The following is a 17,054-nucleotide window of genomic DNA, read 5'->3' as shown; positions in this document are numbered from 1 at the left end:
TGCTGTCATCTTGGTTTTCTGGGGGGAGGGGAGGAGGGCCGAATTCCTGGATGCCTACAGACCCCCACCCCACAAATTCAACGATCCAGTACAACGTCAGGGATGTAGCACAGACTTTATTTCTACAGCACATGGTCACCTATCCCCCAGCGGCCCTGGGAGGAGGGATTTGGGGACTAAGGGGCTTGCTGTAAGAATACGGCACTTGAAGTGGGAGTGAAGGGCCAGCTGTGGGTGTCTCAGCTAAGCTGGTCCTCATACTGCTTGCAGAAACAATCACCAGCAGGGGAGACATCCCAACATCTCTCTTGGTACATCTTCCAGACATAAGATTCCTAGGGGTTGGGGTTGGGGAAGAGTTGGTTGATCACATCTTCAAATGCTTGATATGATCTGAGCTTTTTACTGCCACCTGCTGATTGAAATTTTATTAAAATTCTCCATGTCCTTGCCCATTTTTCTCCCATTAACACCCCCTTACCTGACCTGTGTGTTCTGTCTCATCCTTGTTTATCAGACACTTCAAGAAAAACCTGGGGTTGGAAGGGCTGTGGGAGATAGGTCAGAACCAGCCTTACTTACCTTCTCCTGATTGGCTGGCTGAGAACCCACCCACATGGAAGCCACAGCCCTTTCCTAACTGACCAAAGCCCGGTATCCCCTCCCCGGATGTTGCCGGCCACGGCCCCACCCTCCTGATTAGCCAGCGGGCCCACGCTCAAATGTAATTGGCCAGGTTGTGCTCCTCTAGCATGTGGGTCTCGAAACCATGCGGTGTCGTATCAAAGTCATCGCTGCCGATGCTGATGTCGCAGATGAAGCACTTGGTCTGTGGGTGGCAGGAAGCATCAGAGTCGAGGCCCATTTGACACCCCCAGGGTCCTGTAATCCCTCTGGATCGCGCCCTGATATGACCTACCACCATATCTTCCCTCATTTGCTCTTGTTGGTCTCGGAGCTCACCAACAGCGTCAGTGATCAGACCTGGGGAGGCCGGGTGCAAGTCAGTGCCTAATCTCTGACCAAATTCAGACTGCTCCTTCTTCTGGCTACCCCCTTCTGAGCCTTGCCTCCCATTCCCTAATCTCTCATCTCCCTAATCTCACCCTGCTGCTCGAAAATAATACCTAGCATTTATTGAGCACTTAGCATGAGACCCTTAATACATATGAATTGACTTATTTCTCACAACGACCCTATAAGACTAGTATAATTAATATCCCCATTTTACAGATGGAGAAACTGAGGTTCAGAGAGGTAACTTGCCCAAAGTCTCACAGTAGGGAGAAACAGAGCCAGGTCGACCAGATCCCAGGCCTGCAATCTCAGAGGAGCTAGTCTGCCTCTGGGCATCCCCACTCCCACAACCCCGACCAGCACTGACCCTGGATGATGGCCAGCAGGATGACGATGACAAAGAAGAAGAAGGTGATGTCAAAGACCACCCGGTACAGCTCATATTCATCACCTGCTGAGTCCTCAAACTCGTCCCCAATGCCCCCACCAGCTCGGAAACCCACGTACATGTGAAACAGGTAACACGGTGGCGGCAAGGTGAGAAGCACATTAGTCATGCATTCAATCATTCGGTATTCACAAATTACCTACAGGACCCTGGGCTAGTGGGGCAGGAGACTCACAGTAATGGCTGAGACAGCCCTGGGCTCCGCCCTCACATGGCATCAGACAGTGACAGCCCAGAAATGATCAGGGTTGTGACAGGGACAGCTCAGGCAGAGGGCTGAGGGCTGGGACGGGGAAAGCACAGTGTAATCGGGGGCGAGATGGGGGAGTACAGGAAGCGCTGAAGCTCTGAAAGCCTCACAAAGCCTGGGTGATCAGGCAAGGCTTCCTAGAAGCAGGGACATGTGTGAACTGGAACTTGAAGGAAATGTTAGGTGGAAGAGAGTGTTCCAGGCAGGGAAAACCACACATGCAACGTCACCACTGGGGAGGAAAGAAGACATCTCGTTCCTGTGAGGAAGTGAAAGAGGGTCAGTGAAGCTGGAAAGTAGAGCTCCCGTGAGCAAGAACAGCAAGAGGAATGAGGTCCAGCCGATGGTCAAGGAGGGCTTCCTGTAGGAGGCAGCACTTAAGTTGAAAGGTGAGGCATCAAGGGAAGGGGTATTTGTACTCAGGGTCTGAGGTGGAGGTGGGGCAGAGAGACCGTCAGATGCAAAGGGCTTGGGTTGGGAGGAAATACATGATCTTAGGGAAATTGAGGGGCACCAGGCAGCCAGAGAGCAAAAAGCAAGAAGGACTGTGGTTAGACTCAGGCCAGGCTAGCTATTCCCTGGCTATTCATAAGCCATGCTGAAGGCACTGGGGAACCAAGAGGAAGTTCTGAGAAGAGAGAGGAACATGGTCTGCCTGGCATGTGGGAAAGATTTTACACTGTCCTTTTTGTGTCCCTGGGAAGTGGGAGAACCTAGTTGTCTTAGGTAAGGGCTAAGACCAGTGACTGGAAGGAACAAGGCTGATTGGCAAGTCCAGGTCTGGGTGGTGGGGCTCAAACGTCAGGCTGAGGAGCTGGATAGGTCCCAGGAGCACGGTGCCTGATTACAGGCCATCTTCTGAGATAAAGCCCTGGGACAATTCATTTAAATGTGGCCCATGCCTCTAGTAGGAGAAACTCAATTTGGTTATGATCATCTCTTGTAGACTAGAAGAGAAAAAAATGAAACCTGCATGGCATTCTTTGGGTGAAACTTTTAATTACAGATAATGATGACAATAGCTCACCTCTATGGATCCTTGATCCCTACCAGGCAGTGTTCTACAACTATTAAGTCTTAGATGATCAGGGAGCATCACTACATCCTAAAAGCCACCCTAGGATGTAGGCACTGTTATTATACAGTCATTTCACAGGTGAGGACACCAGAGCATAGGGAAGCTGAGTAGCCAACCCCAAAACATGTAGCTTGTTAGTCAGGCACTGTGCCTGAGCACCTTTCCAATAATAACAGCTTTAAAAGCTCAAATAATACAACAACAGTGGCTAACGTTTATTGAGCACTGTTCGAAGTACCTCACAAGTATCAGCTCACTGAACCCTCACGATAAGCCTACAAGGTAGGCACTGTTCCTAAGCCCCTTGGCAGATGGGAAACCTGAGGGTCAGGGGTGGTCGGAAGTTGCCCAAGAGCGTTGGGGGGAAGGGCTCACCGTCATCATGTCATCACACTTCATGTCAGGCTCGTCCTCGTCCTCGCTCTTGTTGTAGAGCTTGCGGAAGAAGTTGAAGGCCACCACGGTGTACAGGTAGGGCCTCCACCGCCAGGAGGCCCAAGGTCATCACCAGCTGGGGGCAGGCATGGGGCGGGTCAGCGCCATGCTCAGCCAGACCCTCCACCTTGCCCAGCCTTCGGGCTCCTGACCCTGCTGCTACCCAGGTGGCTCTCCCTGCTGGGGCCTCACAACCCACACCCACCCTGGCTCGGCCTGCCCTCCTGGCCCCTCCTCACCCTGGCCGCACAGCCCTCACCCCTCCACCCTTGCTCAGACTGCCATGCTTGGCCCTGCCCGGCTCACATCCCTCAGGCAGTTCCTCTCCACACCTGTTTCCCATCGTGGGTGACGGAGGAGAGGATGGTGCGCAGTGTCTTGACCCCCATGGCAATGTCCAGGAGGTGAGCAGCGAAAAAGAAGTTGTTGTAGTGCCCCAGGAGGGACATCGCCATGTACCAGCCCAGGTTCAGGAAAGACTGTGGGCACACAGAGTCAGGGTCAGAGAGCATTCCTGAGGGTCAAGGAGAGCTTGGGGAGCCCCCGGAACATTCAAGAGGGTCAGGTGCACTCTGGGGTGTCAGGGTGCCATCGCTGGCTTGGGATTACTTGAGGGATCAGGAACACTCTAGAACAATGGAGCACTCTGGGTGAGAAGCCATCCTGGGTGGGGTTGAGGAGCCCTCTGCAGGACGTAGTCTGGAAATCCAAGAGCATTCTAGGGGACAAGGAGCCTTGGGCGGGTGTTCAGTGGGTGCCCGAGGAACAGAGGTGCACAGAGGCTCAGGACTCAGTCCCTGGTCAGGGCTCCCTGGTGCTGGAGCCCCCAACCCTCCCAGGACCCTTCTCCTGCAGGTCCCTCCCCCACCTACAAGTCCCTCCTCACATTGTCGGTGAAGATGACCCCGAACTTCCAGATCTGGTACTTGATGTCGATGGACATGAGCCTGTCAGGTGGAGGGAAGAGGGATGGCCAGATGCCGGAGGGTCAGACCCTGGCCACCTCCCCTGCCTGCCCCTGGCCTGGGCAGGATCACCCCTGGCTCACCAGGTAAGCAGCCCCGGCGGTGGCTCAGGCTTGCGTTCACTGTGCGCTGTGATCTCCAGCGTGGACAGATCCATGCCCAGCAGCTCGGCGATCCGCTCCCGCCCACAGATGTCCCCGTGCTTGTCCAGGACCTGCGCAGGAGAGCAGAGGGCAAGCAGACAGCCCTGGAGTGGGGCGAGTCATGGCCTGGGTTGGAGAGGCATCTGGGAACACTCTGAATTTTGTGTGAAAAATTGGGAATGCATTTTTCTGAGAAGAAGGGCCAGAGCTTTTTTCAAATCCTCAGGGGGAGGGTCCAAACGTGATAAAGGTCCAGTTAATTCATTAGCCAAATTATTTGGGATAACATTATTATTAGGCAGGTGGGCAAAGAATCCTATACAACTGGGCCGCCTGTCATCTATGGACTTATCTCCTCCCCCTCACCCCCTTACTCACTCTGCTCCAGCCACACTGGCTCCCCTCACGGCTCCTCAAATATGCCAGGCATGTTCCTCCCCCAGGACCTTTGCACTGGCTGTTCCCCCTGCCCAGGGCGGTCTTCCCCCAGATTTCCCCCTGGCTCACTCCCTTACCACCCTGCACAAGAAAGAGCAACCTCTCTGGGCCAGCACCCACGCACCCCCCAACCCTCTTGCTGGACTATGTTTTCCTTCTGCAGCACTTATCACCGCCTGAACACCATAAACGTGTTCCCCATCTGTCTGTCCAACTCGAGCATCAAAATGTGTTTACTGCTTGAAACGTACCTACTGCTTGGACTCCACGCCCTCCAAAATTGTTCTTGGCACGTAGTAGGTGCTCAGCAAACATCTGCTGAGTGAATGAACGTATCAGCCTACATGTATTTTTTTTTTTTAGGTGCAGGTACTGGGGATTGGACCCAGGACCTCATGCATGGTGGGCATGTGCTCTGCCACTGAGCATACCGCAGCCCTGATGTTTTCCTATGGGCCAGATACTGTGCACCTAGTAGGTCATATAAACTTTACAACAACCCTGTGGGGGCGGCCCTCTTATTACCTCACTTTGAACGTGAGGGAAACTAAGACACCGAAAGGCTCACACAGCTAGGAGGAGACAAACAAGACAGTCCAGCTCCCGAGTCAATGTGCTTAAAACAGAATGCTTTACTTCCTCCCGTAAAATTAGTATTTATTGAGTACTTACTCTGTGCCAGGCACTGCGTCATGCTTGTTATGCACATCGTCGCTTTCCAGAGAGGGGTGTGTGGTTCTCATGCCTATTTCCAGATGGGCAAACTGAGGTGCTCCCTCAGCAAATCCCCTCGCCCAAGGTCACACACACAGCGAGTGCCTGATGGGGCTTAGATGGCCAGGTGGCAGGAAGGGACCCAGCCCAGGAGGCCCATCCACTGCCCCATTCACATTCTCTCACCTTCCACTTGACGAACTTGTCCCAGTAGTTGCTGGGGAAAGACCTGCCGAGAGAAAGAGGCCACAAGATGTCAGGGCAGGAGGGAAGAGGAGCCACCAGCCAGGCCAGGGGGCTTTGGAATTCCAGTCCTTCTCTCACAGGGGACTCCACACAGTGGGGTCGCATCTCACTCGGGGTCAGGCTCTAAAGACCCCGTGCCAGGTGACGTTTGTCCTTCCCCCCTACTGCCATCTTTTGGGGAGCTTAGGGGAGGTAGGTGGCTTGCATTTGGAGCCGGGATGTGCAAAAACAAAAAACAAAAGACAAACAACATAGACCTGAATTCAGGTGGGGAGCCAGGGCCAGCGGTCTGGCCTTGCTCTGGCTCTGGGGAATGGTGTGCTTCTCACTGTTTCATTTAATTTTGTCTGATGACTCAGGCTCTTTCATTACCAGTTTTATAAATGACGAGTCGATGCTCTAACATCCTGCCAAGGTGGCCAATGGGTTTTGTTTGCAGGGGGTGGGATGGGGAGTGGAACAGAGATTTACTATGAATCCATGGATTTAGATCTATTTGCTGTTTCAATTCATAGCCCTTCCTGTCCTTCCTGATGTTCAGATTGTCCCTGATTTGCCCAGTGGGGGCCCCTTCTAGCTGGTGGCTGGGTCCTTTCAGCCGGTCACCATTTTTCGTTGAGCACATCCTTGCTTTCTGATAAGGTAATCCACTCTCATCTTGCATTTCCCTGCCCCAGCCCTGAAATCTGCCACTTCTCCAAGCTGCTTGGTTCCTCGTTGAGGAAAATGGTATTTAGAAGTCAAGGTCTTAGGTGGGTAGGTATAGATCAGTGGTAGAGCACATGCTTAGCATGCACGAGGTCCTGGGTTCAATCCCCAGTACCTCCATTAAAAAAAAAGATAAATAAATAACCTAATACACCCCCTCTCTTGTTGTCCTAAATGCCCAAGTTAATGTCGCCCCCTTTGAACACTAAAGCCACCTCAGAATTCAGACTCATAAGAGTTAATTAAGCACAACTTCCTCCTTCCCCTCCCTCCCATCCCTCCTTCCTTCTTTTCTCTCTCCCTCCCTCTCTCCTTAGTCATTCATTCACTTAGCTTATAAGGCCACTTCATACGACCTCAAGGACCCAGTGATGCTTTCTCTCTCCAAATCCAAGTCCATACTGGACACACTGAGTAGGCCACGTCTTGTCCAGCCGGCTGTGCCTGTCTTAGGTTGTCCTCCTCTGAGGATCTTACCCGTCATTGGCTAGTCAGCCATCCATGCAGGACACACTGAGTAGGCCATCTGTGGTCCAGCCAGCTGTGCCTGTCTTAGGTTGTCCTCCTCTGAGGATCTTACGCGTCGTTGGCTATCCAGCCATCCATGATGGACACACTGAGTAGGCCATCTGTGGTCCAGCCAGCTGTGCCTGTCTTAGGTTGTCCTCCTCTGAGGATCTTACCCGTCGTTGGCTATCCAGCCATCCATGCAGGACACACTGAGTAGGCCATCTGTGGTCCAGCCAGCTGTGCCTGTCTTAGGTTGTCCTCCTCTGAGGATCTTACCCGTCGTTGGCTATCCAGCCATCCATGCAGGACACACTGAGTAGGCCATCTGTGGTCCAGCCAGCTGTGCCTGTCTTAGGTTGTCCTCCTCTGAGGATCTTACCCGTCGTTGGCTATCCAGCCATCCATGATGGACACACTGAGTAGGCCATCTGTGGTCCAGCCGGCTGTGCCTGTCTTAGGTTGTCCTCCTCTGAGGATCTTACCCGTCGTTGGCTATCCAGCCATCCATGATGGACACACTGAGTAGGCCATCTGTGGTCCAGCCGGCTGTGCCTGTCTTAGGTTGTCCTCCTCTGAGGATCTTACCCGTCGTTGGCTATCCAGCCATCCATGATGGACACACTGAGTAGGCCATCTGTGGTCCAGCCGGCTGTGCCTGTCTTAGGTTGTCCTCCTCTGAGGATCTTACCCGTCGTTGGCTATCCAGCCTTCCATGATGGACACACTGAGTAGGCCATCTGTGGTCCAGCCAGCTGTGCCTGTCTTAGGTTGTCCTCCTCTGAGGATCTTACCCGTCGTTGGCTATCCAGCCATCCATGATGGACACACTGAGTAGGCCATCTGTGGTCCAGCCGGCTGTGCCTGTCTTAGGTTGTCCTCCTCTGAGGATCTTACCCGTCATTGGCTAGTCAGCCATCCATGCAGGACACACTGAGTAGGCCATCTGTGGTCCAGCCGGCTGTGCCTGTCTTAGGTTGTCCTCCTCTGAGGATCTTACCCGTCGTTGGCTATCCAGCCGTCCATGCTGGACACACTGAGTAGGCCATCTGTGGTCCAGCCAGCTGTGCCTGTCTTAGGTTGTCCTCCTCTGAGGATCTTACCCGTCGTTGGCTATCCAGCCGTCCATGCTGGACACACTGAGTAGGCCATCTGTGGTCCAGCCGGCTGTGCCTGTCTTAGGTTGTCCTCCTCTGAGGATCTTACCCGTCGTTGGCTATCCAGCCATCCATGCTGGACACACTGAGTAGGCCATCTGTGGTCCAGCCAGCTGTGCCTGTCTTAGGTTGTCCTCCTCTGAGGATCTTACCCGTCGTTGGCTATCCAGCCATCCATACTGGACACATTAAGTAGGCATCTCTTATCCAGCCAGCTACCTGATATTTCTCACAGCTTGTTTATCAGTTCAGCCCATGGCTTCTTCTCTACAGCCTTCAGTCAGTGCCTAGAGTTTCCTGTTAGCCAGTTGTTCCCTAATATCAACAACCACCCATCACTTATACTTTTCTTGCCTTTTGCCTTTTGCCTTTATGCTTCAGGACACCGGCTCATCTCACCTTCCAGAAATTGAACTTGCCTGTCCTCCACTCTGATACCTCAAAGAGACCTCAGCTTTGTCTCAAGACTCAGCTGTCTCTACCATCTGACATCTCTTGATCTAGCCAGGGCTGTGACATTTAGAAATGGGATAAAGGCGGGAAGGATGATAAAGCTGGAGAAAGGAATTAACATTTGTTTTTCCCCCACTATGTGCCTGGCTCTGGGCCTGGCCCTGACACATCAGATCTTTCAATTCTACTTCTGAAGAACACCAGGGAGGCTGGAGATGATACTTCCACTATCTGTGACTTTGGGTTAGGAAATAACTCTCTCCATCAAGATCCCAATCCTAATCCACTTCCTTGAATTACTGATTTTCAGTTGCAGGTCTGAGAATTGATGAATATCTGTAATGAAAATTTGACCCATCTACAACAAAATAAGAAAAATAAGGGCAACAAAACGCATTTATCCATAGGCTAAAATAGTCTATGTAAAGGGTTATCCTTTGTTCTGAGACCACAGTGGAACAATATGTTAAGATGGAGTAAAGTCATTCCTTATTGCAAAAATTGCATACAGCCAAAATTATCCTTCAAAATTTCTTATGAAGGTACGAAAATGAAGTCCAAGCCAATCACAGCCTAATTTTCCTACAGCATGGAATAGATTGCTAATCCTATGGTTGACTGTATCTGATGAAATAATTGGGCCTCCTTTAAGTGTCATGATGTTTTTAAAAACAAACCTCTTAAAGACCTGAATGGCACATAGCTGAGGGACATGGACTGTAGACTCAGGGGAACAGAAGATTCACTGTACACCCAGACCTGCTAGGAGAAGGGAATATCCACACCTTCCATGCCTTCATCAGTCCAGAGTAAATGCTCCATAAGTGGAAACAAAACAGCTGACAGACTGTCCCACACTCTTTAAGGTGTGTACTTCTGAACGTATATGGTTGAAGAGAAGTCACAAAAGTTAAATGGCTGTATGACATTTTGTCCTTCCATTGTTGTCTTTTAGTTTTTGGTGGGGGAAAAAAAAAACCAAAAAAACCTTCTTTTCATGACATGAGGTTGAGATGAAATAAAACTTAGTAAAAAAGGAGTTGGAAAAATAAAACATTGGCAGTCTTGTATCAATCTCCAAACCCTTTTAAAGGATACTTGTTTGTGACATTCAGATCTCTGAATTTGCAAGTTATAAACTTAATAGAATAGTAAGCAGCTGCCATAGGAAACAGAGGGGGGGAAAGTTGCAGCCAATATCCTAAGATCAAATATGGATTCCTAAAGAAACGATCCATCTAAAGACTTTTTTTTTCAAAAGTGCTGAACTTAAACACCATTACTTTTAACCTATTTTTCTAACTTTCCATGGTTCCTTCTCATAGCATAGTTGAAAATTTAGCAAAAGAATTGATTTACCGTGTCAAAATCTAGTTCTCACCCCACTCAGATAAACCTACTCCACTCCACCTCAAACTCCACATCTAGCCCCTCAGCCAAATCCTCAGAGTCGTTCTTGTATGTTCCTTCTCCTTCACCCACTTCCAATCCAACAGAGAATCTTGCCCATTCTCTCCTTAAACCGGATCCAGATTCCAACACCTGCTCACCACCTCCAACCCACCAGGGACTGTGCAGATTATCACAACAGCTTCCTCACTGGCCTTGCTGGTTCAACCCTCGTCTACTGTCAGCACAGCAGCCTCAGCACTCCTACTAATGCTCAAGTTAGATTGACATTTATCTGCTCAAAACCTAAAAGTGGCTCCACATCATTCAGAATCCCAAGTTCTTACTCTGGCCAACAAGAGGGACTTGACCCATGTACCTCACTTACTTCTCCGACCTCATCCCTTGCTGTTACTGTTTCATGAACTTGGGACAGTGTCTGGCAGAAGGCAGCTGTTAGACAGCGGGTACCGGGCTCTGTTATCACTAGCGTTATTTCCATTACTGCTACTGCTACTCCCAGCACTGTGTTGTCACCCACCACTTGCTCCCCTCCAGCCACACCAACTTTCTTGCTGCCCCCAAACACACAAAGTGGAGTTCTGCCTTTACACTCTGCACTGACTGTTCCCCTTGACAAGAACACCCTTTTTCCCAGACATCATCCAGACCTTGCCAGGCTATCTGCAGGGCTTCCTCACTCACCACCTTCAGCTCAAATACTCACTCAGTACGTCCTTCTCTGACCACTCTATTTTAAAATTGCAACTGCTCCCTCTAACCATGACACCCCACCCCCTTTCCTTGTTTAATTGTTTTCCTTACAGCAACTACCACCTTCTAGTATAATATATAATATCTATTTTTTTGTTGTTTATACTTTGTCTCTATATATTTTAACATAAGTTCCAAGAGGGTAGTGATTTTGTACATTTTGTTTACTTCTGTATGCTGGCTAGTAGATAATAAATATTTGTTGAACAAATAACATTCAGTTATTATATTCAGATCATCAAAAACCACTAAGAATTTACTGAATTTAATATCCATTCATGATATTTTTAAAACTCCTTAGAAAACTAGAAATATTACAGTATTCTCTCAATCAGACAAAGGTAGCTTTAAAAAAATTCTACAGGTAAGGTAACATTTAATAGTGAAATATTACATTCCTTCCCCCCAAGGCTAAGAATTTAACAAGGATATCCACTCTCACCATTTCTATTCAATATGGCCCTGGAGGTCTGAGCTAATGAAATAAGGTAAAAAGAAAAAAAGGCATTAATATTATCAAAGATGAAGTTAAACTGTTTTATTCAAAGATGATGACTGTCTGTGTAGAAAATCCAAAGGAATCTATAAAATGTTAGGACTAGTGAGTGAATTTAACAGTATCACAGGGTATAAAGTCAACACCCCAAAATTCATTTTACTTTTAAAGACTAACAAATACTTGAAATATAAAATTTTAAAATATTTATAGCCTCAAAAAATTAAACACAGGATTACCATATGATTCAGTAATTCCACCTCTCATATGTAAACAAAAGGATTGGAAATAGAGACTTGAACAGGTATCTGTACACCAATCTTCATGGCAGCATTATTCATAATAAACAAAAGATGAAAATAATGTCCATCTATACATGACTGGATAAGCAAAATGTGGTATTTTATATATAGTAGAGTATTATTATACAGTCTGAGAAAGGAATGAAATTATGACATGTGCTACAACATGGACAGGTGTTAAAGGCACTGTGCTAAGTGAAATAAAGCAGAAGGACAAATACTGTATGATTCCATGTATATGAGGTGCCTAAAACAGTCAAATCATACAGACAGAAAGTAGAATGGTAGTTTCCAGGGCTAAGCAAGGGAATGGAGAGCTATTATTTAATGGATACAGAGTTTCAATGTAGGATGATAAAAAAGTTCTGGAGCTGGAGAGCAGTGATGGTTGCACAACAATGTGGATGTACTTAATGCCACTGAACTAAACATTCAAAAATGGTTAGAATGGTATATTTTGTATTATATATAGTATCACAAGAAAAAAAATCATTTATAAAATCATCAAATGCCTAGGAATAAAATTAATAAAAGATGTGCAAATCCTCCACCCTAAAAACTACAAACATGGCTGAGAGAATTTTCCAAAGACATGCATAAATGGAGAGAATTACTACATTTATGATTAGAAAGACTCTATTATTAAGATGTCAAGTCTGCCCAAGTTGATCTATAGATTCAACGCCATCTCCATCAAAACCCCTTGATTTTTGCCTTTGAGTTTGCATTTTCCATGGAGCTGCTTTTTCAATGAACAGGCGGAGTACAAAACTTACACAAAAAGCAAAAGATCTAAAAAGCCAAAACAATGTTGAAGAAGGAGGAAGAGGAGGAGGATGAAAAGGAGTAAGAAGATGAAAAAGGCGAAGAATTTACACTACCATGTTCTGAAACACACTCTAAAGCTATAGTAATTAAGAGCAAGTAGTACTGGCATAAGAATAGACAAGAAGGCCAATGGGGACAGACTAGAAAGTCCAAAAATACACCCAGAAAATATGACCATCCGATTTTCAACAAAGACACCAATGAAATTCAGCAGGGGAAAGAAAACTCTTTTCCATATAGTATGGGAGCAACTGAGTGCCTTTATTACTCCACACTGTACACACTCCCCCAAAATTAACTCTCAATGGACATGGATCTAATACTTAAATGCGATGGCTAAAACAATAAAGCTTTTTGGAGGAAACCCTAAAATGATGTATTTGGGAACTGCGGCAAAGATTTCTTAGCTAAGATGCAAAAAGCACTAATTATAAAGTGGAAAAAAATATGATAATAGACTTCATCAAAAGGCAAAACTTTTATTCATCAGAAACACCATTAAGAGAGTGAAAAGGCAGTCTATCGACTAGTAGAAAACAATCATAGTACATATATTTAACAAAGGATCTGTATTAAAAATGCATAAAGAATTACTACAAATCAACAGTAAAAAGATAATCATAAAAATAGAAGAATGAAAAATACTCAACATCATTAGTTATCAAGGGAAATAAATTAAATCACAGTGAGATATTAAGAGATCCTCCCAAAAGGACAAAATCTAAAAGACTGGTGATGCCAAGTGTTGGTGAGGACACAGGCAAGTGGGAAGTTTGGTACACTGCTTGTAAAATGGCATCCCGTGTTTGGAAAACTGGTTAGCAGTTGCCAACAAAACTGAACTCACACTTAAATTAAGCAGTCTCACTCATATGACAAAGATAAGTTAGTCTATATGTCCACAAAAAAAGTGTACAGAAATGTTCATAGCAGCTTTATTCACAAACAAAAAACGGTAAGTGCACCAATGACCATCAACAGCAGAATGAATATGACACAAAGGAACAAGCTATTACTGCACACGGAAGAACCTCAAACACATTATGCTAACTGAAAGAAGCCAGCATCAAAGGTTGCATATGTATGATTTATATGACATTCTGGGAAAGGCAGAACACTAGGGATGGAGAACAGATCACTGGTTGCCAGGATCCGTTGTGGGGAGGAGCTTTTGGATTCTAACGGGAGATTTGGCGGCTGTATCCTGACCATGGCGGTGGTTACAGGAATCTATTATGTGTTAAAACTCATAGAAATGTATACGTAGAAAAACAATGAAGTCAACTGTATGTAAATTTAAGACTATTTACATCTAGTGAAAGGAACCAGACACATTTCTATGCAAGAAAGCATAGTGTACAAGTCCTTTTACCTAAGGCTGAAAAACAGACCAAACCTACCTATGGGGAAAGAACTCAAAAGAGTGGTTAAATTGGGGTCGTGATACGAGTGAGAAAGGGAACTTTCCGTGGTGAAGGAAAGGTTCTAAATTTTTACCTGTGTGGCAGTCACGTGGCTATCGATGTCATTGGACTTTATACTTAGATTTGTTCACTTTACCCCGGGAAAGTGTTGCAAAAAATGTCTCATCTTGACAGGCATGTGATTATGAAGAGAATGCTCAAAACTTCTTATTTTCCCACAACTGAATTTCAATTGATACACTTAAGTCCTTAAGTTTTTGAGCATTAAGCTTTCTTTCTGGCAGGAAATTAGGTACCTAAAGGAGCTTCTTAATTCTGTCAAATATTAAGTCAGAAGCCAAAGCCACCGGCTCCAGATCTCTAACTTCTTCACTTATTACTAAAAACAGCCTTAGGGGCCAGGGAGCCTGGACTTTCCCTGCACTTTTATGAGACTTTCCTTCATCTTAGCTGAATTAACTCAAAATCTATATGTGACTCAGTCAAACTGTTACGAATCCAATAAGAAGACGTTTGCATTCTGGGTTAGAGGCACAAGAAAAATGCTATAATAGTTTGAAAAAAAAAAAACTCACATCTCCCATAAAAGGTGTATTAATTCCTTTTTGAGTTTTACCAAACAAAAGATGTCTAAATCTTGACTTAAAAGGACGTCAAAGCAACACTTCATTGTCAGTATGCAAACTCTAGAAAATAATGCAGCAAGAAAGCACTAGCCTTCGGATTAGCTACTATATAGACTACTTTCCTTCACCCTCTCAATTCGTAGCCCCCATGGGAGTTTATTAATGTAAGGCTAAGCTCACGTTAATTAAGCTTAACTGCCCTAGACCGCTTAAACAGCTAACCCATAAAAAACGCAGCTGCTGTTGGACAGATAGATTTATCAATCCGAAATCTGTGTATTCATAGATATATAGTGCCTGAGACAAATTGTCCAATAAAACTTAGCTTCCACTGAAAATAAACAAGTAACACCCCACAAAAAAACCCACCTTAAAAGGCAAAATTATCCAAGGGGGGAGAGTATAGCTCAAATGGCAGAGCGCAAGCTCAGCATGCACGAGGTCCTGGGTTCGTTCAATCGCCACTACCTCCTCCAAAAATAAATAAGTAAACCTAATTACCCCCCTCATAAAACAGACAAGCAAAAAAGGCAGAACTATCCAAGAAGGCACTCAGATCTCACCCCCAACTCACCACTCTCCTCTCTGCCTTCACCCTCATTCCCCAAGGAGTAACCACTTTCCTTAGTTTTTGAATTTTCCTTCCTGGTTCTTCTTGCAAAATGAGCAAATACACTCTTTTTTTCTTTTTGGAGGGATCTTTTAAGCTGCCCACCTCACTCCACTGAGGTAACTGTTCAATGCTGCCACCTCCTCACCACCACGTGCCCCCAGCCCTCCCTCTCCAGGGGCTGTCATACAAGAATTCCCGCTGGACACGTACATCCTCATTCATTATCTGTGGTGCTACTGCCAGGAGAACGAATCTGAGCCATTCTGTGATGTTCAAGGCTGCGTCCCCAGGGCCACGAACAGTGTCTGGCACAGAGCAGGCATTCATGCAGAATGAAAGGATAAGTGCCACAGGATCTCCACCAAGGAAAGGAATGTTTTATAATGATCTGATGAGGCAGGGGTGGGCCATCTGAGGAGCTGGCTGAGACCCGCTGCCCAATCATCTCTGACCTGCCAGACTGGCACTAGGGACCCAGAGATGGCCTTACCTGTCAGATCCCCAAGCATCTCGGCCAGCAGCCAGCGATCGATTTGCTGGTAAGTGATGCCCACCACGTGGCAGATAACTGTGGAAATAAGGGACAGAGATGGTGAAGGGCCACCCCCAGGACCCCACTGCCACTACCCCACCCTGGGGAGCCGGGGCTCAGGGAGGGACTTACATTTCCAGACAGAGTCTTCAAAGCCAGCTATACCCTCCAAGAGGTCCATGTTTTCATCCAGGGCCTGCTGTGAGAGGAACAATGTTAACAGCGGTAACGTCAAGAACATGTGTAACACTAACAATGACAGAAGGGAACACGTGAGTTCGCATCCCACATACCACGGTTCTTCTGCGTACCGCCTTATGATGTAACAGTGACTCTCTTAATGCCCATTTTAGGGATGAGGAAACCAAGGCTCAGAACAGCTAAGTGTTTTGCCCCAAATCCCAGAGCTGGAGTTTGAACCTGGCAGGCAGAAAACACAGTCCCGAGAGAGGAGCCAGATGCAGATTAGCGACCTGCACTCAACCACCTCCTCTTGGCTCCCGTCTCACTCAAGAGAAACGGCCAGCTGTGCTCCTGTGGCTCATAAGTCCTCAAAGGATCTGCCCATCACCTCCTCCCACTCAGCCCCTCATTCCAGCCGCAGGGGCTCCTCGCTGCCTCTCCGATATGCCAAGCACCACCCACCGCCAGGCCTTCATGCTGGCTGTTTCTGGGGCTGGAACTCTCCTCCCCCATAGCTAGCGCCCTCACCTCCTTAAGGCTTCTGCTTAAATGTCACCTTCCCAGTAAGGGCTCCCCCCAACATTAGTGAGGTACACAAGGAACCTGCAAGGACAATGGGAGGGAAGCCAGGAGAGCAGCTGCCCTGGAAGCCAGGGGATGGAAGGGTTGAGGGAGCAGAAGCGGCTGGCTGGACAGGGAAGACGGGGCAAGAACTTCCTACCAGACTACTAACGGGACGTCACTGTGGATCTGGACGAGAGCGGTACCATGCGTGGGCTGGGGGTTCAGGGGCAGGGGGCTGGCCAAAAAAGCCTCAGTGGACTAGATGGAGTGGGTTCAAGTGAGCCGGGGGGGGAGACAGGGAGGCTGAGCACAGGTAACCTGTCCAAGAGCAGGCTGCCCAGCGGTTCTGACTCGCCTGAGACCGAGGGTTTCCTAGGATGTGAGAATTGCAGTTTTATTTTATTTTTATGTTTTTTTTTGAGGGGTTGTAAGTAATTAGATTTACTTATTTATTTTAATGGCGGTACTGGGGATTGAACCCAGGACCCTGTGCATGCTAAGCCAGTGCTCTACCACTGAGCTGTACCCTCCCCCCTGAGACTTGCAGCTTTAAAACTAAGAAAGCCCCAGGCAAACTGGGACAGTGGGTCCCCCAGCCAGGAATACGGCTGGAAAGGAGAGGCAGAGCTGGCAGGGAGTATGGAGATCAAGGGAGAGTTCTTTCAGGCTAGGACTAACTGCAGGGTGGGCGTGCTCTGTGGTGACAGGAACAACCCAGTAAGGCCAAGTTTGCTGATACAGGAGAATGGGGAGAACCGTTGGTG

General features: G+C 47.4%; 2 protein-coding genes across 2 annotated transcripts in view; both read right to left on the bottom strand.

The window, feature by feature from the left end:
- LOC116151323 (ryanodine receptor 1-like) overlaps nucleotides 1-17,054 on the bottom strand; it is a 52,519-nt gene that overhangs the window by 28,841 nt on the left and 6,624 nt on the right. The window contains 6 exon segments of the mRNA XM_064484151.1: nucleotides 3,169-3,267; nucleotides 3,269-3,304; nucleotides 3,561-3,707; nucleotides 4,115-4,175; nucleotides 4,277-4,407; nucleotides 5,675-5,717. Coding sequence (XP_064340221.1) covers nucleotides 3,169-3,267; nucleotides 3,269-3,304; nucleotides 3,561-3,707; nucleotides 4,115-4,175; nucleotides 4,277-4,407; nucleotides 5,675-5,717 — 517 coding nt within the window.
- On the bottom strand, nucleotides 12-3,162 carry LOC135320919 (ryanodine receptor 3-like). The gene is made up of 4 exons (XM_064484148.1): nucleotides 920-3,162; nucleotides 723-829; nucleotides 482-548; nucleotides 12-335 (listed from the first exon to the last, which is right to left on the bottom strand). The coding sequence occupies exons 1-4, from the start codon at nucleotides 935-937 to the stop codon at nucleotides 240-242; spliced, it is 288 nt and encodes a 95-aa protein (XP_064340218.1). The 5' UTR covers nucleotides 938-3,162; the 3' UTR covers nucleotides 12-239.

The sequence above is a fragment of the Camelus dromedarius genome, unplaced genomic scaffold, assembly GCF_036321535.1.
Source record: "Camelus dromedarius isolate mCamDro1 unplaced genomic scaffold, mCamDro1.pat HAP1_SCAFFOLD_48, whole genome shotgun sequence".
Taxonomy (NCBI): Eukaryota; Metazoa; Chordata; class Mammalia; order Artiodactyla; family Camelidae; genus Camelus; species Camelus dromedarius.
Note: the sequence above shows the minus strand (reverse complement) of the source record. Positions and strands in the feature narration are given on the sequence as shown.